This window comes from Choloepus didactylus, chromosome 6 (genome assembly GCF_015220235.1).
Source record: "Choloepus didactylus isolate mChoDid1 chromosome 6, mChoDid1.pri, whole genome shotgun sequence".
NCBI lineage: Eukaryota > Metazoa > Chordata > Mammalia > Pilosa > Megalonychidae > Choloepus > Choloepus didactylus.
In genome coordinates this window covers 91302817-91330050 of record NC_051312.1, presented here as the reverse complement: position 1 = coordinate 91330050, position 27234 = coordinate 91302817, and the positions used below count along the sequence as shown (strand labels likewise).

Sequence of the window (27234 nt, the reverse complement as noted above, 5' to 3'; positions counted from 1 at the left end):
CAAAGAACAAATAGAGAACAAACCCAACCAAGAAGAAAACCCTAGGTAAAAGAGTGAAAATGAGCTCCAGAATAAACTAATGAAGAAAATCAGATGCCTACACAGCTAAAAACAATGAGCCAAACTAGGAAACACCAAAATCTGGACCAGCCGAAGAAACTAATACTTCAATTGAGATACAGGAATTGAAACAACTAATTAAAGATGCTCAAACAAGTCGTCTAAATCAAATCAATGAGCTGAAGGTAAATGTGGCAAAAGAGATGAAGGATATAAAGAAGACACTGGATAAACATAAAAGAATTTGTAAGCTTGAAAAAACAAATGGCAGAACTTAGGGGAATGAAAGGCACAATAGAAGAGACTAAAAACAAAATGGAGACACAACAGTATATTTGAAGAGGCAGAAGAAAGGATCAGTGAAACTAGAAGATAGGACATCTGAAATCATACACACAAAAGAACAGGGAAAAGAATGGAAAAATATAAGCAGGTCTTATGGAACTGAGTGAACACATGAAGCACATGAATATACATGTTATGGGTGTCCCAGAAGGAGAAGAGAAAGTAAAAGGGGCAAAAAGAATAATAGCAGAAATAATCACTGAAAATCTCCCAACTCCTATGAAAGACATAAAATTACAAATTCAAGAAGTGCAGCATACACCGAACAGAACAGATTCCAACAGACCTACTCCAAGATACTTACTGATCAGATTGACCATTGTCAAAGACAAAGAGGGAATTCTGAAAGCAGCAAGACAAAAGCAATCCATCACATACAAGGGAAGCTTGATAAGACTATGTACCAATTTCTCCACAGAAACCATGGAGACAAGAAGGCATTGGTATGATTTATTTAAAATGCTGAAAGATAAAAACTGCCAACCAAGAATTCTATATCTGCCAAAACTGTCCTTCAAAAATGAGGGAGAAATTAAAATATCTTCAGACAAGTTTGTGAATAAGAGAGCTGCTCTACAAGAAATACTAAAGGGAATACTAAAGGCTGATAGGAAAAGACTGGAGAGAGAAGTTTGGAGAAGAGTGTAGAAATGAAGACTATCAGGAAGGGTAAAAGGAGAGACAGAATAAAATATGACGTATAAAATCCAAAAGACAAAATGGTAGAAGAAAGTACTGACCTTACAGAAATAACAATAAATGTTAATGGATTAAACTCCCCAATAAAAAGACACAGACTGACAGAATGGATTAAAAAACAGGACACACCTATATGCTGTCTACAAGGGATTCACTTTAGACACAAGGACAAAAAGAGGTTAAAAGTTAAAGGTTGGAAAAATGTATTTCATGCAAACATCAAACAGAAAAAAGTGGAAGTAGCTATATTAATATCAGACAAATTAGACTTCAAATGTAAAACAATTAAAAGAGACAAAAAGGACAATATGTATTAATAAAAGGGATAATTCATTAAGAAAGCATAACAATCATAAGTATTTATGCACTGAGCCAGAGGGCCCCAAAATACATTAGGCAAATACTGACAACACTGAAGGGAGAAGTAGATACTTCCTCAACAATAGTTGGAGACTCCAGTATACTGCTCTCATCAATGGACAGAACATCTAGAAAGAGGATCAATAAGGAAACAGAGATGTTGAATTGTATGATAAATGAACAAGACTTGACAGACATTTATAAAACACTACACCCCAGGATAGCAGGATACACATTTTTCTCTAGTGCTCATGGATCATTCTCTAGAATAGATCACACGGTGGGTCACAGAGAAAGTCTTAACAAATTTAAAAATACTGATAATATACAAAACACTTTCTCAGCTCATAATGGAATGAAGTTGGAAATCAATAACAGGCAGGAGGTCAGAAAATTTACAAATATATGGAGGCTAAACAACATACTCTTAGACAATGTAAAGGGAGAAATTATCAAATATCTTGAGGCAAGTGAAAATGAAAACACAACACATCAAAACTTATGGGATGCAGCAAAGGCGGTGCTGAGAGGAAAATCATTCCCCTAAATGCCTATATTACAAGAGAAGAAAGAGCAAAAGTTGAGGAATTAACTGTTGACCTGGAGGAACTAGAGAAAGAACAGCTAACTAACCCCACAGCAACCAGAAGGAAAGAACTAACAAAGATTAGAGCAGAAATAAACAAAATTGAGAGCATGAAAAAAGAGAGTCAATAAAACCAGAAGTTGGTTCTTTGAGAAAATCAATAAAATCGATGGCCCGTTAGCTAGGCTAACATACAAAAAGAGAGAGCAGATGCAAATAAATAAAATAAGAAATTGGAAAGGGGACATAACTACTGAGCTGACAGAAATAAAGGAGATAATGAGAGGATACTATGAGAAACTATATGCTAATAAACTAGACAACTCAGACAAAATGGACAACTTCCTAGAAAAGCATGGACAACCAATGTTGACTTGAGAAGAAATAGATGACCTCAACAAACCAATCACAGGTAAAGAGATTGAGTCACTCTTAAAATAGCTCCAAAAAAAGAAAAGCCCAGGACCAGATGGCTTCACACATGAAATATACCAAGCATTCAAGAAAGAATTAGTTATCAATCCTGCTCAAACACTTCAAAAAAAAATTGAAGAGAAGGGAAAGCTACTTAACTCATTCTATGAAGCCAACATCACCTTAATATCAAAGTCAGTCAAAGATACTACAAAAAAAGAGAATTACAGACCAATCTCTTTAATGAACATAGATGCAAAAATCCTCAACAAAATACTTGCAAATTGCATCCAGCAGGACACTAAAAGAATTATACACCATGACCAAGTGGTATTTATTCCAGGTATGCAAGGCTGGGTCAACACAAGAAAATCAATTAATGTAATATACCACATCAATAAATCAAAATGGAAAAACTACATGATCATCTTGATCAATACAGAAAAGGCATTTCACAAAATTCAACATCCTTTGATGAAAACATTCAAAAGGATAGGAATAGAAGGGAACTTTCTCAATATGATAAAGACAATATATGAAAAACCCACAGCTAACATCATACTCAATGGGGAAAGACTGCAAGCATTCCCTCTAAGATCAAGAACAAGACAAGGATGGCCACTGTCACCACTGTTATTCAACATTGTGCTGGAAGTTCCAGCTAGAGCATTTGGCAAGAAAAAGAAATAAAAGGCAACCAAATTGAAGAGGAAGAAGTAAAATTTTCACTGTTTGTAGAGGACATGATCCAATATGTAGAAAATCCAGAAAAATCTATGTCAAAGTTACTAGAGCTAATAAACAAATACAGCAAAGTGGCAGGGTATAAGAAAAACATGCAGAAATCAGTAGTGTCCCTATAAACCAGTAACGAGCAACATGAGGAGGAAATCAAGAAAAAAAAATTCCATTTACAGTAGCAACCAAAAGAATCAAGTATTTAGGAATAAACTTAACCAAGGCCACAAAAGACCTATACACAGAAAACTACAAGAAACTGCTGAAAGAAATCAAACAGGACCTAAAAGAATGGAAGAACATACTATATTCATAGATTGGAAGACTACACATCATTAAGATGTCAATTCTACCTAAACAGATTTATAGATTCAATGCAATACCAGTTAAAATTCCCAAAACTTACTTTGTAGAAATAGAAAAACAAATAATGAAATTTATTAGGAAGCGCAGGGTGCCCAGAACAGCCAAAAATATATGGAGAAAGAGGTATGAAGTGGGAGGTCTCACACTACCTGACTTTGAAGCATATTATAAAGCTACAGTGGTCAAAACAGCATGGTACTGGCATAAAGATAGATATACTGACCAATAGAATTGAATTGATTGTTCAGAAAGACCCTATCATCTACAGAAAATTGATCTTTGATAAGGCGGTCAAGCCAATGCAACTGGGACAGAGCAGCCTCTTCAACAAATGGTGTTTAGAAAACTGGATATCCATAACCATAAGAATGAATGAGACTCCTATCAAACACCTTATACAAAAATTAACATGAAATGGATCAAAGACCTAAACATTAGTGCTAAGACCATAAAACTTTAGAACAAAATGTAGGGAATATCTTAAGGATCTTATGATAGGAAGAAGTTTCTTAGATCTTACACCCAAAGCGCAAGCAATGAAAGAATAAATAGATAAATGAGATCTCCTCAAAATTAAACACTTTTGTTCATCAAAGAACTTTGTCAGAAAAGTAAAAAGACAGCCTACGCAATAGGAGACAATATTTGGAAACCATATATTAGATAAGGGTTTAATATCCAGAATATATATATATATAAAGGGATCCTACAACTCAACAACAAAAAGACAAACAACCCAGTTTTAAAATGGACAAAAGACATGGATAGGTACTTTTCTGAAAAGGAAATACAAAAACATATGAAAAGATGCTCAACTTCACTGGCTATTAGGTAACTGCAAATCAAAACCATGATGAGGTATCATCTCAGACCTACTAGAATGACTATTACCCAAAAAACAGAAAATTTCATGTGCTGGAGAAGAGGCAGAGCAAGAGGCACACTTATTCACTATTGGTGGAAATGTAGAATGGTGAAGCCACTCTGGAAGGCAGTGTGGTGGGTCCCCAAGTATAAAACTGCTGTATGATCCAGCAATTCCATTACTAGGTATATACTCGGGAACTGAAAGCAAAGACACAAACAGACATTTGTAAACTGATGTTTATAGCAGCATTATTCACAATTGCCAAGGGATGGAAACAGCCCAATGTCCATCAACAGATGAGCGGATAAACAAATTGTGGTGAATTCATATGAAGGAATATTATGTAGCTGTAAGACAGAATGAAGTCACGGAGCATATAATGACATGGATGAAACTTGAGGATGTTATGCTGAGTGAAATTAGCCAGAAACAAAAGGACAAATAATGTATGGTTTTACTAATATGAACTAACATTAATGAGCAAACTTTGAGAGTTAAGGCTGAGAATATAGGTAATCAGTAGATAGAACAAGGGTAGAGATTGGGCATTCGATGCTGAAGGAGTATAGAATGTTCAACAGGATTGATTGCATAGATCCAGAAATGGATAGCACAATACTGTGTGATGGTAGCACAATATTGTAAGTACAATAAACAAAGGTGACCTCGAATAAAGTGGAAAGAGGAAGGCTAGGGGCATGTATGACACCAGAAGGAAAGACAGAAGATAAAGACTGGGACTGTATAATTTAGTGAAATCTCGAGTTGTCAATGATGGTGATTAAATGTACAAATATAAAAATGTTTCTACATGTGGGAGAACAAATGAATGTCAACTTTGCAAGGTGTTGAAAATGGGACGATATTGGGAAAAAATATAATCAATGCAAATTAGTCTATAATTAACAGTAACATTGCAATATGCTTCCTTTAACTGTAACAAAGGCAATATACCAAAGCTAAATATGTCTGTAGTGGGGGACATAATGAAGGGGTATGGGATTCTAGATGGTGGTGGTATTGTCTGACCTTTTTATTGTACTGCATTACATTGTATTGTATTTTTATATTTTCTTTTATCTTTTTATTCTTATTTTAATTTTTTTTTTTTGAGTAATGAATGAGTTCAAGGGCCGATTTTGATGATATGATGATACTCTGAACAACTGATTGTACAACATGGATGACTATATGATATGTAACTGTATCTCTATAAAATTGCAGGGGAAAAAAATAAACAGAGTGATACAAGTGCTGGAGAAAATGTGGAGAGAGGAATGTGCCTATTCATTGTTGATAAGGAAGCAGAATGGTGCAGCCCATCTGGAGGGCAGTGTGGTGGTTCCACAAGAAGCTAATTACGTGGTTGCCATAAGGTCCTGCAACCTCATTATTGGGTATATATTGGGAAGAACTGAAATCAGAGATATGAAAAGACATTTGCACACTGATGTTTGTGGCAGCAGTATTCTTGATTTGCAACAGATGGAAGCAGCCTAAGGGTAAATCGACTGATAGAATGGTGAAGTGTGGTTTATGCATACAATAGAATACTGAGTGGCTGCAGGAAGGAATGATGTTGTGAGGTATACAACTAAATGCATGGATCTTGAGGACAGCATTTTGAGTGAAATAAGCCAGAAATGAAAAGACAAACATTGTAACACCTCACTAATATGGACTAACTATAATGTGCACACTCTGAGAACTGAATCTTAGAGCACAGGTTATCAGGGGAAGGCTTACTATAAAGGTCCCTAGATTGTAAGTTCTTACAGCAGTCACATCTATTCCTGAGTTGTAATGGTTATCTCTAAATTCTGAGATGCTAAGCTCTTTGTGTATAACACAGTTGATCCCTGGAACTTTGGGTATCTGTGTGACACCTGTGACTCAGAGCTCGAGTTTGGCAGCTATGAATGTCAGTATTACCCCCATACAGCAACTGTTAAAAAAGCTGAAGAAGAGTTCAGACTTCAATTAGAGACATGAGTGAAGCAGATCTGGTTAGGACTAAGGCAAATCAGATAAAGGGTAAAGGAGATATTGACTGTGTTTTATAACTTCAACTTCTGTGTGAGACCAAAGGAAGAAATGTTTGTTAGGTGCAAAATGTGTATTTTCTGTAGCACACTAAATAATCTAACTTGTATGGTCAATTTATATAAACAACATAATTACACAGAACTTTGAATAGGGAGTGAGATCTGGTTAGTTTGTACAAGTTAGTATGAAACTCCAATTCGTCCCAAAGTACTTTGGGCAGAGAATAAAAATGTATTTGCAAAGCCCCCCTGAGGGACTGGGGGAAAATGCAGAAATATTAAACTTCCCTGCCTGGGGAATTATTGATATTCTCACAACCATTGGGAACTACCAATTTAGAAGGCTGAGCCCTTGATCTTGGGGCTTGCCCTTATGAAGCTTGTTACTACAAAGGAGAGGCTAAGCCTACTTATAATTGTGTCTAAGAGTCTCCCTCAGAGAACCTCTTTTGTTGCTCAGATGTGGCCTCTCTCTCTGCAAGCCCACCTGGCAGGTAAACTCACTGCCCTCACCTCTACATGGAACATGGCTCCCAGGGATGCCCTTGGACCTGGCACTGTGGGATTGAGAAAGTCTTCTTGACCAAAAGGTGTTGAGAAATGAAACAGAAGAAAGTTTCAATGGCTGAAATTTCAAAGGGAGTCAAGAGGTCATTCTGGAGGTTATTCTTATGCATTATATAGACATCCCTTTTTAGTTTTCAGTGTACTGGAATAGCTAGAAGAAAATACCTGAAACTGTTGAACTGCAACCTAGTAGTCTTGATTCTTGAGAATGATTATATAACTATGTAGTAGCTCACACAGTGTGACTGTGTGATTGTGAAAACCTTGTGACTCATACTCCATCTATTCAGTGTATGGACAGATGAGTAGAAAAATAGGAATAAAAATTAAATGAATAATGAGGGGATGAAGGGTATGGAATGCTTTAGGTGTTCTTTTTTTACTTTCATTTTTTATTATTTTTGGAGAAAAATGTTCAAAAATTGATTCTGGTGATGAATGCACAACTATATGATGGTACTGTGAACAACTGATTATACACTGTGGATGACTGTAGGGTATATGAATATATCTCAATAAAACTGAATTGAAAGAAAAAAAAAAGAAGCCAATCAGAAAAGGCCTTATATTATATGATTCCATTTAGATGAAATGTCCATAATAGGTAAATCCATAAAGACAGAAAATAGCTTAAGGGTTGTCAGGAGCTGGAGGCAGGGGTTTTGGGGAAGTGACTGCTAATGGATATAGGGTTCCTCTTTGGAGTGATGAAAATGTTCTGGAATTACATCATGATGATGGTTGCAAAACTGTGAAAATACTTAAAATCACTAGTATGTGAATTATATCTTAAAAAAAAAAGAGGTATTCACCTACATATCCATAATACAACCAGAAAAATTAGGAAATTAACATTGATTTATTACTACCATGCTATCCCTGGATCCCATTCAAGTTTTGTTGAGTGTCCCAATAATATCATAAACACACACACACACACACAGGAACTAGTTCAGAATCACACATTGTATTTATTTGTCATGTCTTTTTAGTCTCCTTCAATCTAGAAGAGTTCCTCAGTTTTTCTTTTCTTTTTCTTTTTATTATTTTTATTTTTATTTATTTATTGGCTTTTATAAAAGGGGGTTTATTTGGTACACAGTTACAGTCTTAAGGCCATAAAGTATCCAAAGTAATGCATCAACAATTGGGTACCTTCACTGGAGGATGGCCAATAGCATCCAGAAAACCTCTGTTAGCTGGGAAGGCACATGGCCTGCATCTGCTCCGCGGAGTTCTGCTTTCAAAATGGCTTTCTCCCAGGACATTCCTCTCTAGGCTTCAGCTCCTCAAAAATGTCACTCTTAGCTGCTCTTGGGGCATTTGTCCTCTCTTAGCTTCTCCGGAGCAAAAGTCTGCTTTCAAAGGCTGTCTCCAAAATGTATCTGTAAGCTGAAGCTCCTCTCTCAGTTCCAGCGCATTCTTCAAAGTGTCCCTCTTGGCTGTAGCAAGCTTGCTCCTTCTGTCTGAGCTTATATAGGCTCCAGTAATTTAATTCAGACCCACCCTGAATGGGTGGGGCAACACCTCCATGGAAATTATCCAACCAAAGGTATTGTCCACAGCTGATTGAATCACATCTCCACGGAAATACCCAAAGGATTCCAAAATCTAATCAACACTAATATGTCTGCCCACACAAGATTGCATCAAAGATAATGGCATTTTGGGGGACATAATACATCAAACTGGCACAGTATGTGATAATAATACTTCCTCATATTTACCTTTATGACCCACAGGGTTGTTGCAATGATTAAATTAAAAAACGCACATGAACATGAAGTGTAAATGATAAAGCATGGTACAGAATATTAGGCATTCATATTATCTTACGCTAGTTGGCTGTTGGTTTTTTTTCAAAACAGCACTGTTTTCTCAGTTATGAAACTGGTGTGTTTGTTTTTTGTAATGTTTATTGGTGGGGTGGGCAGGCTTCCTTCCTATTACACATGTAATATATGTTATGGTAGAAAATTTAGCAAATCCAGAAAAGTATATTTTAATCAACTTTTATACGTCCACACTCTGTTAATATTTTAGTTCATACCCTGAGGAGGTGATGGAGCATCCAGGCTAAAACTAGGGATGCTGTTGGAGACAGGTTTGATCACTTACTGGGTAAACTTGTTCGTGTCATCTCACATCTCTAAGCCTCAATTCCTCATCTGTAAAATGGAGGAAATAAGAGAAGCTGCTTCCTATTTGTGAGGATTAAATGAGGTATCCAGTGTATATCACTTGGCAAACCACACTAATTATATATGTGTGTATGTATATATGCATATATACACACATATACATATATATGTATATATCACATGTATGTCTTTGACACACACAGATATGAAATTTACAGAGGTAGCAATAAACACATCTACTTCAATCAGTGCCTTAGTTCATTAAATCACTACTTAAATGAGCCTCCAAATATATTAGGATGGAACTTCTTTGAAATAAAAATATTCAACACCTTCAAACAATAGAAGATAGCATAATCCATGCCCAGAAGTTTTGAAATTTTGTGTTGTCTATCGTTCTTCTTTGCCTTGTAGTAGGGCAAAACAATTAGTATTTTGACAGATGACCCCTAAGCTCCTTTTAGAGGGAACTGCTTTTGTTTAGCAAAACTCTCCAATATGCAAAGAGGATGAAGTCTTGAGGGAAAGGTATGAAAGGACAATGAAACACACCATTCAAACAAACTCATAAGAAATTTAACCAGCATTAGGGAAGGCAGGATGGAAGGGAGGTATCCAAAGAGAAAAATATAGCAGCATGGGTAGAAAGAGGGAGAAAGGGGACCAGTCATAAGGCAAGATTCCGGGTTCTGATGAAAGGTTGTGCATATTTCCAGGGGTGGGTTAACCAAATAACATTTAAGAACATAAATTTCTAATATTCTAAGTTTATGTATATGTTGTTTAAATGTATGCATAATCTATTGTTACAAAACTTCAACAAAATCTGTCCTCATAAATACCTTGGGTGAATGGATTTAGGGCACCTCAAGGAAAAGGGACTGAGTTCTACAACTAGGCAGGTGTGTAGCAAATAAAATAGTATGTCCGTGGAGAGCGAGATGTGAGATTAAAGAACTGGAGCAGAAACTCAGAGCCAGAACTAACTATGGGAATAAGAGCTCCCAGAAACTTATCAGGATCTTAGGGTGGGCATTGAACTTCCCATAGGACACAGAGGACCTAAGGATTAAACAGAACTTACCTAATTTTCAAAAGACAGGTTCACCTCAGCTGTCATCTAGGTTACTTCATATAGAGGCAGAAGGAGAATAATTTTTTAACTAAAAACCTCATAACAGTCTTTCCACTTCATCTTCCACATATCTGATCTTAACATTCCCTATTCATAAGCATTCTTAGTTTCCCATACCTACAGAACATATGCAGATTACCTGTCTAGTCTCAATTTTTGGTAATACCGTCACTCACCCCTTGATTTTATGCTTCAAATTAATAAAATGACATTGAACTCTGAAAATGCCATGCTCATTCACTCCTCCATGCCTTTGAGCCTTCTTTACCCCGCTGTTGGTCAGATCTAAAAATAAATGCCTACTCAACCTTCAAATGCTACTTCTATTGGGAGGCTTAACTCCTCCAGTAGATTTCAAATGAGTTTTTTTGGGGGGGGTGGGTGATTAGCAATATTTTATTTGCAATATTTTATTTCTATGGCAAACATTTCTTTAATTGTTTTTTTACATTCATTTTTATTGAGATATATTCACATACTATGCAGTCATACAAAGCGTACATTCAGTTGTTCACAGTATCATTAGATAGTTGTGTGTTCATCCCCCAAATTAATTTTTGAACATTTTCATTACCACACACACAAAAATCTTAAGAATAAAAATTAAAGTGAAAAAGAACAATTAAAGTAAAAAAGAACACTGGGTGCCTTTTTTTTTTTTCTGCCCCCATTTTTCTACTCATCCATCCATATACTGGACAAAGGGGAGTGTGGTCCATATGGCTTTCCCAATCACACTGTCACCCCTCATAAGCTACATTTTTAGACAATCGTCTTCAAGATTCATGGGTTCTGGGTTGTAGTTTGATAGTTTCAGGTATTTACTGCTAGCTATTCCAATTCATTAGAACGTAAAGAGGGTTGTCTATATTGTGCGTACGAGTGCTCACCAGAGTGACCTCTCAGCTCCTTTTGGAATCTCTCTGCCACTGAAACTTATTTCATTTCCTTTCACATCCCCCTTTTGGTAAAGAAGATGTTTTCCATCCCACAATGCTGGGTCTACATTCCTCACCAGGAGTCATATTCCACGTTGCCAGGGAGATTTACTCCCCTGGGTGTCAGATCCCACGTAGGGGGGAGGGCAGTGATTTCACCTTTCAAGTTGGCTTAGCTAGAGAGAGAGGGCCACATGTGAGCAACAAAGAGGCATTCGGGAGGAGGCTCTTAGGCACAATTATAGGGAGGCCTAGCCTCTTCTTTGCAGCAACAGTCTTGCCAAGGGCAAGTCCTGTGGTAGAGGGCTCAGCCCATCAAACCACCAGTCCCCTATGTCTGTGAGCACATCAGCAACCATTGAGGTGGGGAAGCCCAACACCCCTGCATTCTCCACCAGCTCCTCAAGGGGGCTCTGCATATCTTTTTTATTGTTTTTTTTTTAACTAACTTTTTTTTTTAAAATTAACTATATCAAAAAAACATTTTTTTTAAAACACACAAGAAAAATTTCAAAAAAACCATAACAAGGGACTAAGAAAAAGACAACTAACCTAAAATAACTAATTTACTTCCAACATGTTCCTGCTCTACCCCAAGAAAATAACCTAATTTTTTATTTTTATGACCATGATACTTTTGAAGATTATAATCCCATTATTTTGTAAAATGTTCCTCAATTTGCGATTGCCTGATGTTTCCATATGACTCAATTCAGATTATGCATCTTTGGCAAGAAAATAAAAGAAGCAATGCTAGGTTATCACTGTATCCTATCAGATGACACACAATTTTGATGATATTCAAAAAGGATGATATTCCTTTTTATTGCTTGATTAAGGTATTATCTGCTAGGCTTCTCTACTGTAAGGTTACTTTTCCATGCTTTTAAATTATTTTGTGGGGAGGTATATTGAAACTATGTAAATATCTTGTTTAGCATCAAATTCTATTTACTCATTTATTTATATCTACTTATTGTTTCATTTATTATATCACTTATAACCTTAGTATGGACTCCTAAAATGATTTCCTATTTTATTCAATGGGTTATATTGTAACTGTTGCAATCTGTTATTAACATTATTTATTTTGATGCTCAAATTGTCCCAGATTGTCCAGCGGAAACCACTTTAAGTTGGCTTCAGTGTCCTTTTACATGTCTACATTATTCTTTGAGTACTTGCATTCTTTCTGACAAAATACATGTTCCAGGAACACACTGTCCTTTCTCTGCTCAGCCTTTGGAATCACTATTGATTCCTTTAATGGAAAATGATTTTCAGAAACCAAGACCTGGACACTAGGTGTGATCTTTGGTATTGGGATTCCCAGGTCTTCTCATGGACAGAGCTAGAGAATATATGCGTATGTGTAGATGTATGCGTGTATGTATGCGAGTATATATGTGTGAACATATGTGTACATATATATGCACCAAAAATGTATGTGTATATATACATATATATATGCATATCACGTACACCTTTATATCTAGATTTCTATATATTTTGAAAACATGAGTTCACACTGATACCTCCAATTTCAATTTATCACCACAGTTTTCACCTTTCCATATTTACAACACCATTGTCTAACAGAAAAAACAAGTTCCCATTATCTTAAAAAATACTTACTTATTTGATCAATTCCCCTGTATGTAACCAACATCCCATTATTACCACTGCTCCCTCTCTAAGAAATGTCCTCCTTAACCCACTCCAACTCCAACATTCTGTGCTTGGCTGCTGCCAACCACCCATTTGGATGGTCTCCTCACCCCATCCATGCTTCTATATCCTGCACTGAGCCACTCGCCACATAGAAGCCATCCTTATCCTTGCAGGCTCTGATACCCAGCACAAAATGGCACAGCACTCTCCCAACCCACTGAGATTCCAACCATGTGCCAAACCATATACTCCACTTGTATAGACACTCTCCTTATTCTGCGCTGAGCTGCCTGCTGTGCAGGGGCATCCTCATTACTCTGGTTCCTGACACCCTGCACTGGGCTGCCCTGCTGTGTGAATACCTGCTTCACCTGTGGTTATGCTCTGACACCCTGCACTGGACAGCTCTCCTATGTGGACACCCTCCTCACCCATGTCAGGCTCCAATGCCCTGCGCTGGGGCACTCCCCACCCCACGTGGATATCGGCTATACCCTCTCAAGCTGTGACTCGCTACAATGGGCCACCCTCCCATGTAGAAGTCCCTGTTACCCCACTGATACTCTGAAACCCCACTCTGAAACAGAATGGCCCTCCCCCATTTTTAAAGCTTCTGATAATGCTACCCAAATGCCTTCCAGATAGGTCATGTCTCTTCCATATTGTCAAAGGATAAGAGAGCTTGATTTAAGGATAAGAGTACAGGATTTGAAATCAGGAAAACTTACTTGGGGTTCCTGTTTATAAACCAGATAATTTTAGCGAAATCAATTAGCTTCTTTAAGCCCCAGTATTCCAGTTTGCAAAACATGAGTAGTAACTATCTAAGAATTGTTTTGAGGATTTAATAAGGTACTGTATATGAAAGTACTTAGTGATTGGTAGAGCTGAACAAATTCCAATTATTTTTTAATATGATAATATACAAAGATCCTTTGTAATCTGGGCTTTTCTAGCCTTATTCTCAGGGTTTCTCACTGGTAAGGCTGCTTTGTTGGTACTTTTACCATACTAGTTATTAAATATTTTGAATATAATTCCTGTCATTTCCCAACATTTCTTCCATCATATTTTATGTTCTAGCTTTATAACTGTTGTCAGATACACCACAAACTGTAATGACTCCCTGCCTCTCCTTATGTCACAGTGCAAGTCTGGTTATATACTTTCATACTTTCACTGCCTAAAAAGTTTCAACTAATTCTTTCATATTCTGTTCAAATAGCTTTAACTTTCATACCTTCTTCAAAGCCCCACCATTTTGACATAGATGATTATTTAAAATTAAAAAATAATTTTCATATTCTATCATTGATTATAAGTTTGTTTTGCCATCCAGAATGTGTGAGAATATGTATGTTCTATGCTTGATAGGATCAAGTTCAGTGTCTTCTTCATTTCTATATTCTCAAAGTCAAACAGAGTACACATAAAATACATGATATTTTATTAGAAATGTGTTGAATATCAGAACCAATCCTAAGAATTTTTATAGTGTATATTTAATATAGCTGTGATTAATAATTCAGACTGTTGTATACACAGGTTCTTCTAGAATGGCACTGTCCAATATGGTAGCCACTCACCATATATACTATTGAGTATTTAAAACAAGGCTAATCCAAATTGCAATGTGCTGCAAATGTTAAATATACATCAGATTTTGAAGATTTTGTACAAAAAAAAGAATTTAAATTATTTTGGATATATTTGGGTTAAATATAATATTAAAAATAATTTCAACTAGTTTTTACTTTTTAAAATATGACTACTAGAAAATTTTAAATTACATATGTGTCTCACATTATATTTCCACTGGACAATGCTATTCTAGAAGTTTCTGGGACAGTGAGGGGGAAACAAAAGGTCAAAAGATTGAAGACTAGGCATATGCAAAGCAAGAATAGTAAAGAAAAATCCTTGCATGGCTCTAAAACCTTGGAGGCAAAGAGGAACCTTTCAAATGGATGCTATAAGAGAAATGAAGGAATGGGGGCATCTAAGAAATAAGAATATATTGTTTGAGTGAAACTGATTATGTCTTTTTAAGATGTCTCCATGTGACTCTATAATAGTGTTCTAAAATTGGGCATGCCTGCACAGTGGTGGTCAAAAAGCTATACTTATTTTATCTATGGACAATTTATCTGCTTTTTTCTTCACTTCACTTAGTCAATTTGGATCATTTGGCTTGAGGTAAAAAAAACTCCAAAGATTTCATATTCCGTTTTTTATTTTTTTATTCTCTTATCTCAATACCATTGTCTAGTTATGTGCTCTTTTCTCAAATTTGAAGTGCTTCTGATTAAAGAGAAATAAGCATTTAGTCAATTTTGTCATTACTAACCTGCATTTCATATTTCAGAGTCATGTGGAAGCACCAGGATCCCATTCCTACCACTGAAATTAAAACAAACAGAAAAACAATTAGCATGAAATTCTTGCAGGAGGAGAGAGAGGTGGCCAGAATGACTTGAGGAAACAATAGGAGATTTCAAAGCATTGAGTTTTAGGCAGAACAAAATTCATAAAATCTTATGGCAGACCACACCAGACTCTCAGTAACCTCTGTAATTGATGAAATTTTGGTATAGAAGAAAACAAATAGAGTATAAGTTCACAAATTCCCTCTCAGTGATTTATTAGATTAACCAGTACCCTCTATTCTTTCCCTAAAATATATATTATCAAATGCTCAGGATACGCTTTAATGCTCAGGTCTGGTGAGCCACTCTTCAGTACTCCCCTGTACTTCTGATCCAAATAGCAAAGTTGTGTGCTTACTAAGAGTCAGTCAATTTGTTCCCAAACCTGTTAATGCCAGTTATCAGAAATACAGCTGGAAGAAGAGGAAGAGGAAAAGAAAGAGGAGGAGGAGGAAGAAGAAGAAGAGGAAGAGGAGGAACTGCTGTTTCTATAAAAACTATTTTAAATTCTTAAAATAGACTCAATAAAAGTGAGTTGTTAATAAAAACTGCTGTCTTAAACCAGGACTTAAGGAATAAATTAAGAGTTAACCAGGTGAAGGATTGGGGAAAAAAGAGGGACAGGGAGAGAGAGAGAGAGAAAGAGAGAGAGAGATTGAGAGACATTTTGTGCGGTAGGATCATCCAGAATAAAAGGAAAGATAGTGCATTCAAACAACTGAAAGAGCTTTTGCAGAGACCATGGGCAATGTTGGAGCAGAGATCACATGATAGGCTGGAATGGTTTGTAGGGGCTAGATTAAGAAGAGCTTTTAAAGTCATGTTAAAAATTTAGTTGATTTGGACTTTTTTCTAAGATCTAAGCAAAAAAAAATACACAAATATATATACATATATATAGGGGTTAACATGAGCAATTTTGCAGTTTAAAAATTTATCATTCTGGTTACAAGATGGGAAAATGTCTAAAGGAGTGGTCTCCCAAATGTGATAGCAAAAAAATTTTTAGCAACCACGTGTATGTATATTTATTTATAAATTGTATATGTACTGCTCTATTAAAATACTATATATATTTAAATGTGTAAATCAGAAATTTAGAAAAATGAGGTGAACCAGTTTGTATATATTATGTCCCCCAGAAAAAGCCATGTTCTTTGATGCAGTCTTGTGGGGACAGACTTATTAGCGTTGATTAAGTTCGAATATTTGGATTAGGTTGTTTCTGTGGAGATGTACCCCACCCAACTGTGGGTGATAACTCTGATTAGATAATTTCCATGGAGACTGGCCCTGCCCATTCAGCATGGGCCTTGATTAGTTTACTAGAGCATTATATAAGCTCAGCCAGAAGGAGCGAGCTTGCTACAGCCAAGAGGGACACTTGGAAGAAAGCACAGGAGCTGAGAGAGACGCTGTAGCTTACAGAGACATTTTGGAGAGTGCCTTTGAAAGCAGACTTTTGCTCTGGAGAAGCTAAGAGAGGACAAACACCCCAAGAGCAACTAAGAGTGATATTTTTGAGGAACTGCAGCCTAGAGAGGAACGTCCTGGGAGAAAGCCATTTTGAAACCAGAACTACAGAGCAGATGCCAGCCACGTGCCTTTCCAGCTAACAGAGGTTTTCTGGATGCCATTGGCCATCCTCCAGTGAAGGTACCCGATTGTTGATGCATTACCTTGGACACTTTATGGCCTTAAGACTTTAACTATGTAACCAGATAAACCCCCTTTATAAAGGCCAATCCATTTCTGGTGTTGTGAGTTCCAGCAGCATTAGCAAACCAGAACATAAGGTAAAGAAATACAGTAATACAAATAGAATTTACAACACTTTGTTCTAGTACACCAACAGATAATTTTTCTCACCCTCTGGGGTGTGAGCACCCTACTTGGTGACTACCAGTTTAAAGGACAAAGATTAAACTCCTTGCAAAGCATACATGGAGCTTCATAATCTGGCTCCACTCATTTCTTCTACTGGAATTTGTAGTTCTGTCACATCTGACTGCTTACCATCACTGATTTCACACTGTCAACTTCTAGTCTACTTTAATTTTGCTCATCTTGTGCTCATCATGTCCTTTCAGCCTGGAATGTTTATCTCTCCTTTGCTCCATCCTACCTGCCCCAACATATGTCTCTGCTTATTGAAATCCTATACAACTTGTTGATCCATTTTATTTTTTGCTCTTCATTCTTTTTAACTTTTTTGTGTGAAATAATTTCAAACTTACAGAAAAGTTGAAAGAATAATATAGTGAATTCCTGTTCTATGCAGCTCCACCAATTTTTAGCATTTTACTATATATATATGCATACATACATACATAAATACATACGTGTGTGTATGTATCATGTCCCTTTACCTCTTAATACTTCAGTGTGTATCCCAGATCCATCAACTTTTGGAGCAATTGTTTTGCCTACAGAGCTTTTTAATGATAGGTTCTCAGTCCTGAAACTACTAAGTCAGTGGGTGTTCTGGTACCTTTATTTTAAAGACCTCACAATGATTCTGTTGTACATTGAAAGCTGTAAGTCATTGATAGTGTCTAAGCCTCATAAGGGCATGATCCAGGTCTCTACAGTTCACTAAAGAACTTCCAAAAGCTAGCACAGTGCCAGGCATATAGAGAACATTTATTAAGTATGTGCTGACTGATTTTTTTCTTCCCCCTCGATTATCCAGCATTTCACATCAAAATAAGAGTGTGTGTGGGGATGGGGGACAGGAGGTAGATAATGGTGAAGAATGTCCTGAATTGAGAAAAATGTAATAGGAGAGATGAGCTCTGATGAGGAAAAAAATATTATCTGAGTGGAATGTGGGCAATAAATACAGAAAGGCTTGCCTGAGAAAATGACATTTGAGATGGAACTTGGGGAGATTCACAGGTAGAGAAAGTGAGGGAGACCAGACAAATGGAAAACATAAATACAGTTTGAGTACAGGTTTGGAGACATGGAAAATGTTTAGGGACAAGCATGTCATGCAGTTTAAGTGTAAGAGAGGAGTAGAAAATAAGACACAGAGGTGAGCTGGGAATATTTCTAGGACTTTTTAAATTTCAATCTAATTAATACCAGTGCCAGGCATGGTAACTTATATACCCTTATCTCCAAACCTTCCAAAAGTCCTCAAAGGCAAGACATTATTATTCCTATTTTGTATATGAAGAAAGTAGTGTTCAGAAAGGTTAAGAAACTGGCTAAGGGCACACTGGTAATAAGTGGCAGAGCTGAGATTAGCAGCAAAGTCTATCTGGCTCTGAAGCCTTTCCCTGTGTCCTACCTATCCTTGGTATGAGAGGGAGAGTGTGCAAAAGAACAGAAACTTTATTTAGAATCTGTGTTGTCCCATGTCACCTGTGCAGTTAGTAAGACATCCAGGTGAGAAAAAAACAGAATGTCTATTAGAGTAATGACAATAAAAATGGAATATATGAGGCAGATTCTAGAGATCACCAAGATACAAACCTAAGATTTGGCAAATAAATAAATGTGGGAAATCAGAGAGGAAGAGGAAGAAAAGTAGTCAAGGATGAAACTGATTTTGTCTCCAGAGTCTAGGAAACCTGTGGCACAGGAGACAAGGGCAAGAAGTGATTTACAAGGAGAAGGTGGAGAGAAAGAAATGAAGATGCCTGAAATGTCCGTCAGACCTCTAATGTGAACCAGATGGGGGAAACACCCCACAATTCCACATTTCACAAGTAATCAAGGTAATTCAGGAAACATTTTGGTCATTTCCTCTATAATCTGTACATCAGTGATTAACTGAATTGCTCTCCAGACACACTGAAATATTGAAAAGAAGATGAGACCAAGAGGATAAACACTGACATTGTCAGCCTCTTAAAATGGTTTTTATCATGTTGACCATAACCAGATCCATGGGAAAACTATGGTATACTTATGAGCTTTAATTGGGGTGGGGGATGGGGTAGGGGCAGAGGCTGGGAGTAAAAATCCTTCTAGCTGTAAAAATAAACAAGTCATAAAAGCTACGGAGCAATAAAAAAACTTCACTGTAGTTGGCAATATCTGCATGACGTTTTCAGCAAAAACTTTTACTTACGAACTTCTTGATGAAAATTAAGGTATAATTTAAAGCTGAACATAAAATTGTCTTGACAAGATGACAAGATATAGGTACTTTAGAAACTATTCTCCAGAATCTACTGCTTTACCATATAAACTTTAACAAGTCAGGGATGATCCAAAACTTAAGAGCAGACCATTTTGTGGTAAGACTATGAATCAAGACAAAATTAGAGGTGCCAAATAAAGTCAATTCAAAAGCTGGACGTGCAAATATAGTCACCTTTTCAAGAATCAAACATATTTTCATTAGATGAGGAAAAAAAATGAGGGCAAGGTATGATTTCAGGTTTTGTTATTAAATTCAGGAAAAGATTAAAGAAAAATATTCTGTGGACATTCAATTTTATCTTTATCTCAACAGAATACATTTAAAATGATTATGGAAATCTGTTTAACTGCTACTTGGAACGTGCTGCTGTAAATCAGACTTAAAGAGGCTTTTCTTGCTAATTCGCAGCTCATTGTGCCTCTTGTTCCAGAGGAGAAAAGCTTATTTGTAGTCTAAATGGACACAATACTGAATTACAGGTCGGAAGATACTGACGATTTCTACATGTTACTGGGATGTGACGAACTGTCTTCGGTTGAACAAATCTTGGCAGAATTTAAGATCAGAGCCCTGGAATGTCACCCTGACAAGCATCCTGGAAACTCCAAAGCTGTGGAGACTTTTCAGAAACTGCAGAAGGCAAAGGAGATTCTGACTAATGAAGAGAGTCAAGCCCACTATGAACAGTGGAGAAGGAGCCAGATATTGATGCCATTCCAGCAGTGGGAAGCTTTGAGTGACTCAGTGAAAACGGTGGGTTTCTCCCTGCTGTATTTAGACTTGTACAGTAGCTTTAAGGAGTCAATAGGCAAAAGGAAGGAGAAAACCAAGAAGCCAGTAGAATCTGGATATAACTCGGTTTCCACAAAATTCTGTGAGGGGAAATTCACTGCCATAAAAGCAATGAGTCCGTGCCAGAAGAGCCTGTGACCACAGTTTTCAATTCTTTGGCTTTTTGTTTCCGTGTACAATGTTCCCATTATCATCTACTGCCTTATGCATTTTGATAAATATGTTTCTCAAGTTTTCATATACGGCTGAATTTGAACGACTGCAACTTCATCACCTCCATCTTTTTCCATTCAGACCAGCTTGTTCTTTTCTCAAGGCGTTTAGGTTCCATAAGAAACAGGATCTGATTCACCAAAGAAAGCTGTAAATTATTTGTAAGCTATTCCTATTATAAATTCTGGTGAAAGAATTGTTGGATGGGGTGCAGAGAGACTTTTTTTTAACCATTCTGTTATCTTTCTTCATGTCATTAAAAAAAAAAAAACTGATTATTTACTGCTGCAAAAAATAAATAAATAAAATGATTATAACAAGGCTATCAAGGGAAAAATCTCCAAATCAGTTTTAGAACTTTTTTCCTGTTTTAATTCTGAACTACAAAGGTGGTACAGCATATTTAGTTTAAGCATGTTCTTCCAACCAAAAGCTCTGGTAAAAATCAACTATTGTTCCCTTAAAATTAAAGGACCTGATTAGTTCACTGAGATAGACTTTAGATAACTGAGTTGCAGATGCTGGTATGTCAAGAAGAGTATAAAACTAGGACTCAAGATGACTTGGGTTCAAGTTCCAGTTCTGCGGAATGGGCAACCTTAAATCGACTTCACATGTCTGAGCCTCATTTTCTCGCCTGTAAAATGTAAAATAATCTTTTTGATCTCTCTCAGTAGTATGAGAGTATAATTAGGATTATTATGACCTCTTTATCAAAACTGTTATCAGATTTTTACAGATTAAATTCCAGTCTATATTAAGGTGAAATAAATCTATATTTGGTCTAAATACTTAGTCTAAAATATCTCTCTGGTTCTGTGTGAACACTGCTGATTCCCATTTCCATCTGTTAGTATTTTGCTTTGCCACCACATCAGGACCTGTGCTCTCCCTCCCTCCTTCCCTGAAGCAGCACGCCTCTACCTAGCAAGCCAATCCCTGCCCTTGTGCTCCAGGAAACCAGCTGCTCTCTAAGATCTTCGCTTGATCACCTTTCTCTCCTGTACCAAACTCCACCACTCTAATGAATTGCTCACATATTCTCTAATAACACCAAAACCCATACTCTTGCCTCATTTACCTGTACCTCTCTTCACTTTCATGAGTTCTCAAAAGAACTGCTTCCACTTCCTCCCCTTTCCTCCTATCCATTCCTCAAACCTATTCATACCACTGAAGCAGTGCTTTTCTATATTTATCTTACTTAATCTCTAAGGAGCATTAATTAATACATCTTCCTCTAGTTTTCTGTGACACCCAATTAATTAGTTGCTACTTCTTAAGTTCCTTTGCTGATTCTTTCTATCTTAATATCTAAATCAGGGGTTGTAAATTCAAATGCCCACGGAGGCATATGGGTAAAACATGCTAGGTGAAAGGAAAATAAGGAGCAGTGTAGAGATTGTGGCAAACTGGACAGAGCACACTAAAGGGAATAGATCAGGCTGATTATTACTGTGCAGCATACAGACTCGGTGATGTTGGGTCTTCTTCAAGAGAAGGCAGAGATCTGGATTTTTATGTGAACTTTCCAAATTTTTAAATGCAAACAACTAATTAAAAACATAAACTTTAAAAATTAAATTTTAAATTAAAAACATGTCTATGTCAGATTTTGCTTTGGGTGACAAACTCTCTTCCTTCTCTACATTCACTTCCTCATTGATCTCATCAATTCTCATGGCTTTAAATATGAACTTTATGACAAAGATGCTTAAGCTTCACCTCTGAACTCCAATCTCACATATCCAAATGCCTATTTGACCCTTTATTAAAGAGAATGCCAGATCTTCCTTTCAAATCTTTTTAGTCTTCTCAATCTCAGTTAAAGGAACCCCTAGCTATCCAGTTCCTCAAACTAGAAACCCGAAAGTCATCTTCGAAAATCTTTCCTTTCTTTCAACCCCCAACTTTAATGCCTGAGTGAGCACTAGAGGCAGTACCTCCAGAATATATCCTGAGCTATCCTCTTCTCCCCAGTCTCCCTGGTGCTGTCTGTCAAAGCCACTATCATCTGTCACTTGGACTACTGCAATAGGCTCTCTTAACTGGTTTCCCAGCTCGTACTCTTTCTATCCACCAACTCATTCTCTACAAAGCAGGCAGGGTGATCTCTTAAAAACAAACAGCAGAGGAGATTTCCAGGAAGATGGTGGAATCAGGACAGCAGAATTCCCTCCTCCACCAAAAACAACTAAAGAACAGGCAGCGGTTACAGGGCTCAGGAGACCAAAGATGTACCAGTGTACCACTGCAACATATAAGGAAGAGCTGGATACAAAAGTGGAGAAACTATGCTAAGAAATAGGGGTGTGTGAATGTAAACCTGCCCACCCCCGGGGGCCAGCGCTGTACACCAGCCTGGGTCTTGCCAGCCAACAAAACACGGCCAGCAAAACACAGCGCACTCCTGGTTTGGTTGCTGGCTGGAGAAGTTAACCTTCTCATTCCTGCAGCCTAGAGTCTTTCCACACAGGAGTCTGGGAACCACCAGCTCCACTGTACCTGCAAGCAGAGTCTTCACCGCAGTACCCAGTGTCCATCTCCCAGCCCTAAGGCCAGCAGCTTTTGGCACTTCCAGACCTGGGAGAGACAGGGAGTCCTCTGCCTTGGGAAAAGAGGGAGAAGCACAATAGTCCTGATCAAACAGTTGGCCAGAGAGGACAATCCTCTGGGTCCCACAGCCTTGACTCAGTCTGGACCCTGCCCAGCAGGCTTCTGCAGTTGGGGAGAGGCAGGGTTGTGGAGAATAGATGGCCCGAGAGCATCATCTGTTGAGAATGCCGGGAAAGTGCAGTCTGGCAAGCTGCTTTTCTGTCCACACTCTAAGAACCTTGCAAAGGGTCTGCACCCCCTGTGTGAGACCCTGGCCCTGGTTTGGCTAGGAAATACTGACTAACCAAGTGCCAAAGGAGACCTTCAATGTGAACCCAAGCAATAACAAAGTCTTGGATGAAAAGGAAACCAATATTCCAAATAATCTTATCAAGATAATCAGATGCCCAGAAACCAGCAAAAAATCACAAGGTACATAAAGAAACAAGAAGATATGGCCAAGCCAAATGATCAAATAAAAAACTTGGAGGAGACAGAATTTGGAACAACTAATCAAAGATATTCAACCAAAACTCCTTAATGAATTCAGTAAAGGATATTAAGAAGACACTGGGTGAGCATAAAGAAGAATCTGAAGGCATAAAAGAAAAAAACAGATCTAATGGAAACGAAAGACACTACAGATGAAATTAAAAATACACTAGAGACACACAAACAGATTTGAACAGGCATAAGAAAGGATCCACGAGCTAGAAGATAGAGAATCTAAATTTGAACAGACAAAAGAACAGATGGAGAAAAGAATGGAAAAATTTGAGCAGAGCCTCAGGAATATGATTGACAACACTAAGTTCACAAATATATGCATCATGGGTGCCCCTGACGGTGAAGAAAAGGGAAAAGGGCCAGGAAGAATATCTAGAGAAATAATGGCCAAAAACTTCCCAACCCTTATGTGCTGGTTTGAATGTCTTACGTCCCCCAGAGAAAGCCATATTCTTTGATGCAATCTTGTGGGGCAGACATATTAGTGGGGATTAAGTTGGAACGTTTGGATTAGGTTGTTTGCATGGAAATGCGCCCCACCCAACTGTAGGTGATAACACTGATGAGATAATTTCTGTGGAGGTGTGGCCCCACCCATTCAGGGTGGGCCTTGATCAGTGGAGCCATATAAATGAGCTGATGGACAGAGGGAACTCAGTGCAGCTGTGAGTGAACTTCTGAAGAGCTAGCTACAGCCAAGAGGGACACTTTGAAGAAAGCACAGGAGCTGCAGATGAGAGACATTTTGAAGATGGCTGTTGAAAGCAGACTCTTGCTCCAGAGAAGCTAAGAGAGGACAAATACCCCAAGTGCAACTAAGAGTGACATTTTTGAGGAACTGCAGCCTAGAGAGGAACGTCCTGGGAGAAAGCCATTTGAAACCAGAACTCAGGAGCAGACGCCAGCCACGTGCCTTCCCAGCTAATAGATGTTTTCCGGACACCATTGGCCATCCTCCAGTGAAGGTACCCGACTGCTGATGTGTTACCTTGGACACCTTATGGCCTTAACATTCTAACTCTGTAACCAAAAAGACCCCCTTTTATAAAAGCCAATCCATCTCTGGTGTTTTGCATTTCGGCAGCATTAGCAAACTAGAACACCTTATAAAAGACAAAAATATGCAAGAAGCCCACCGTACTCCAAACACAATAAATTGGGACAGACCCACTTCAAAGCAAATAGTGTCAAATCTCAAAGAAAAAAAAATCTGAAAACAGCAACAGAAAAGCAATTCACCCCATACAAAGGAACTCAGATAAGACTAAGCACTGGTTTCTCATCAGAAACCATGGAGGTGAGAAGGCAGTGGTATGATATATTTAAGATACTGAAAGAGAAAAATTGCCAGCAAAGAATTCTTTAACCAGGAAAGCTATCTTTCAAAAATGAGGGAGAGTTTAAAATATTCACAGATAAGCAGAAGCTGACAGAGTTCATTAACAAGAAAACTACCCTACAAGAAATATTAAAAGGAGGTCTGCCAGCTGAAGACAAGAGAGAAAGGCTTGGAGGAGGGTATAGAAATGAAGAGTATTACTAAGGGTAACTAAAAGGATAAAAAGAGAGGAAAAAAAAATAGGTCTAACAAGTTAAAGCCAAAGGATAAAATGGTTGAAATAAGCACTGCCTTTACAGTACTGATACTGAATGTTAATGGATTAAACTTCACAATCAAATACACAGACTGGCAGAATGGATTAAAAAAAAAAGTGAACCATCCATATGCTGTTTACAAAAGACTCATTTTAGACCCAAATATACAAATAGGTTGAAAGTGAAAGGCTGGAAAAAGATACTCCATGCAAGCAATAACCAAAAAAAAAGCTGGGGTATGTATGCTAATATCAGACAAAACAGACTTTAAATGCAAAAATGTTATGAGACAAAGAAGGGCATTGAATATTAATAAAAAATAAATACTAATAAAAGGTGCAATTCACCAAGAAGAAACAACAATCATGAATATCTATGCAGCTAACCACGGTACCCCAAAGTACATGAGGCAAACACTGGCAAAATTGACGGGAGTAACAGACATCTCTATAATAGCTGGAGACTTCAATACACCACTCTTCTCAATGATAGAACATCTAACAGAGGATAAATAAGGAAACAGAGAACCTAAATAATATGATAAGCAAATAAATAGAGACCATTACACACAAAAACAGCAGAATAGTCATTCTTCTCAGAAAACATGGAACATTCTCCAAGACAGACCATATGCTGGGGCACAAAAGAGGTCTTAACAAATTTAAAAAGCTTGAAATTATACAAAGTACTCTGCTCAAAATGGAATGAAGCTGCAAACCATTAACAGCTGGAGAACTGGAAAATTCACAAATATATGAAGGTTAAATGACATGTTCTTAAACATCAATGGGTCAAAAAAGAAATTTCAAGAGAAATTAGTAAATATCTTGAGATGAATGATAATGAGAACACAACCTATCAAAACTTACGGGATGCAGCAAAGGCAGTGCTGAGAGGGAAATCTATAGCCCTAAATGCCTATGTTAAAAAGGAAGAAAGAGCTAAAGTCAATGCCCTAACTGAACACCTGGAAAACCAGAGAAAGAAGAGCAAACTAATCCCAAAGCAAGCAGAAGGAAATAAATAACAAAGATTACAGCAGAAATAAATGACATTGAGAAAAAAAAAACACCAAAAACTAAAAAACAAAAAACAAACAAAATAGAATCAGTAAAATTGACAAACCCTTAGCTAGACTGACAAAGAAAAAAAGAGAGAAGATACAAATGAATAAAATCAGAAATGAGAGGGGGGTCATTACCATGAAAATAAAAAAGGTCATAAGAGGATACAATGAACAACAGTATGCCAACAAACTAGACAACTTAAAATGAAACGGACAAATTCCTAGAAACACATGACCAACCTATACTGAATTGAGAAGAAACAGAAATCCTTAACAAACCAATTACAAGTAAAGAGATTGAATCAGTCATCAAAACCCCCTCAACAAATAGCTAGAAGTAAATACCTGAAATTATCAAACTCCAATCCCATAGCCTTGACTCTTGTGTAACAGTGTAGCTTACAAGGGGTGACAGCGTGATTGTGAAAACCTTGTGGATTGCACTCCCTTTATTCAGTGTATGGATGGATGAGTAGAAGAATGGGGACAAAGACTGAATGAAAAATAGGGTGGGATGGGGGGGTGATTTGGGTGTTCTTTTTTACTTTTATTTCTTATTCTTATTTTGATTCTTTCTGGTGTAAGGAAAGTGGTCAAAAATAGATTGGGGTGATGAAGGCATAACTATATGATGGTACTGTGAACAGTTGATTGTACACCATAGATGACTGAAAAACAAACAAACAAAAAAACCCAACAAAGAAAATCCCAGGACCAGATGGCTTCATGGGGGAATCTTACCAATAATTCCAAGAAAAATTAATACTACTCCTGCCCAACTTCTTCTAAAAAAACTGAAGGGGAAGTAACACTATCTAACTCACTCTATGAAGCCAACATCACCCTAATACCAAAGCCTGATAAAGGACTGCAAAAATCCTCAACAAAATATTCGGGAATCAAATCCAGTAGCACATTAAAAGAATTATACAGCATGACCAAGTGGGTTT

General features: G+C 37.3%; 2 protein-coding genes across 6 annotated transcripts in view; one reads left to right on the top strand and one right to left on the bottom strand.

Annotated features, from left to right (window-relative positions):
- Positions 1-27234, bottom strand: part of ACER3 (alkaline ceramidase 3) — a 253466-nt gene that overhangs the window by 85492 nt on the left and 140740 nt on the right. For 3 of the 5 annotated variants that reach the window (XM_037840773.1, XM_037840771.1, XM_037840772.1), the window contains exon 3: positions 15281-15333. The exons of 1 other annotated variant lie outside the window; for it this stretch is intronic. In XM_037840773.1, coding sequence (XP_037696701.1) covers positions 15281-15333 — 53 coding nt within the window. Of the gene's footprint in view, positions 1-9098; positions 10772-15280; positions 15334-27234 lie in introns of those variants that run through there. One more of the 5 variants, XM_037840774.1, reaches the window with a different exon arrangement.
- On the top strand, positions 19874-20445 carry LOC119535861 (dnaJ homolog subfamily C member 12-like). Its single transcript, XM_037838268.1, has one exon. It carries the CDS (start codon positions 19972-19974, stop codon positions 20443-20445), a length of 474 nt encoding a protein of 157 aa, XP_037694196.1. The 5' UTR covers positions 19874-19971.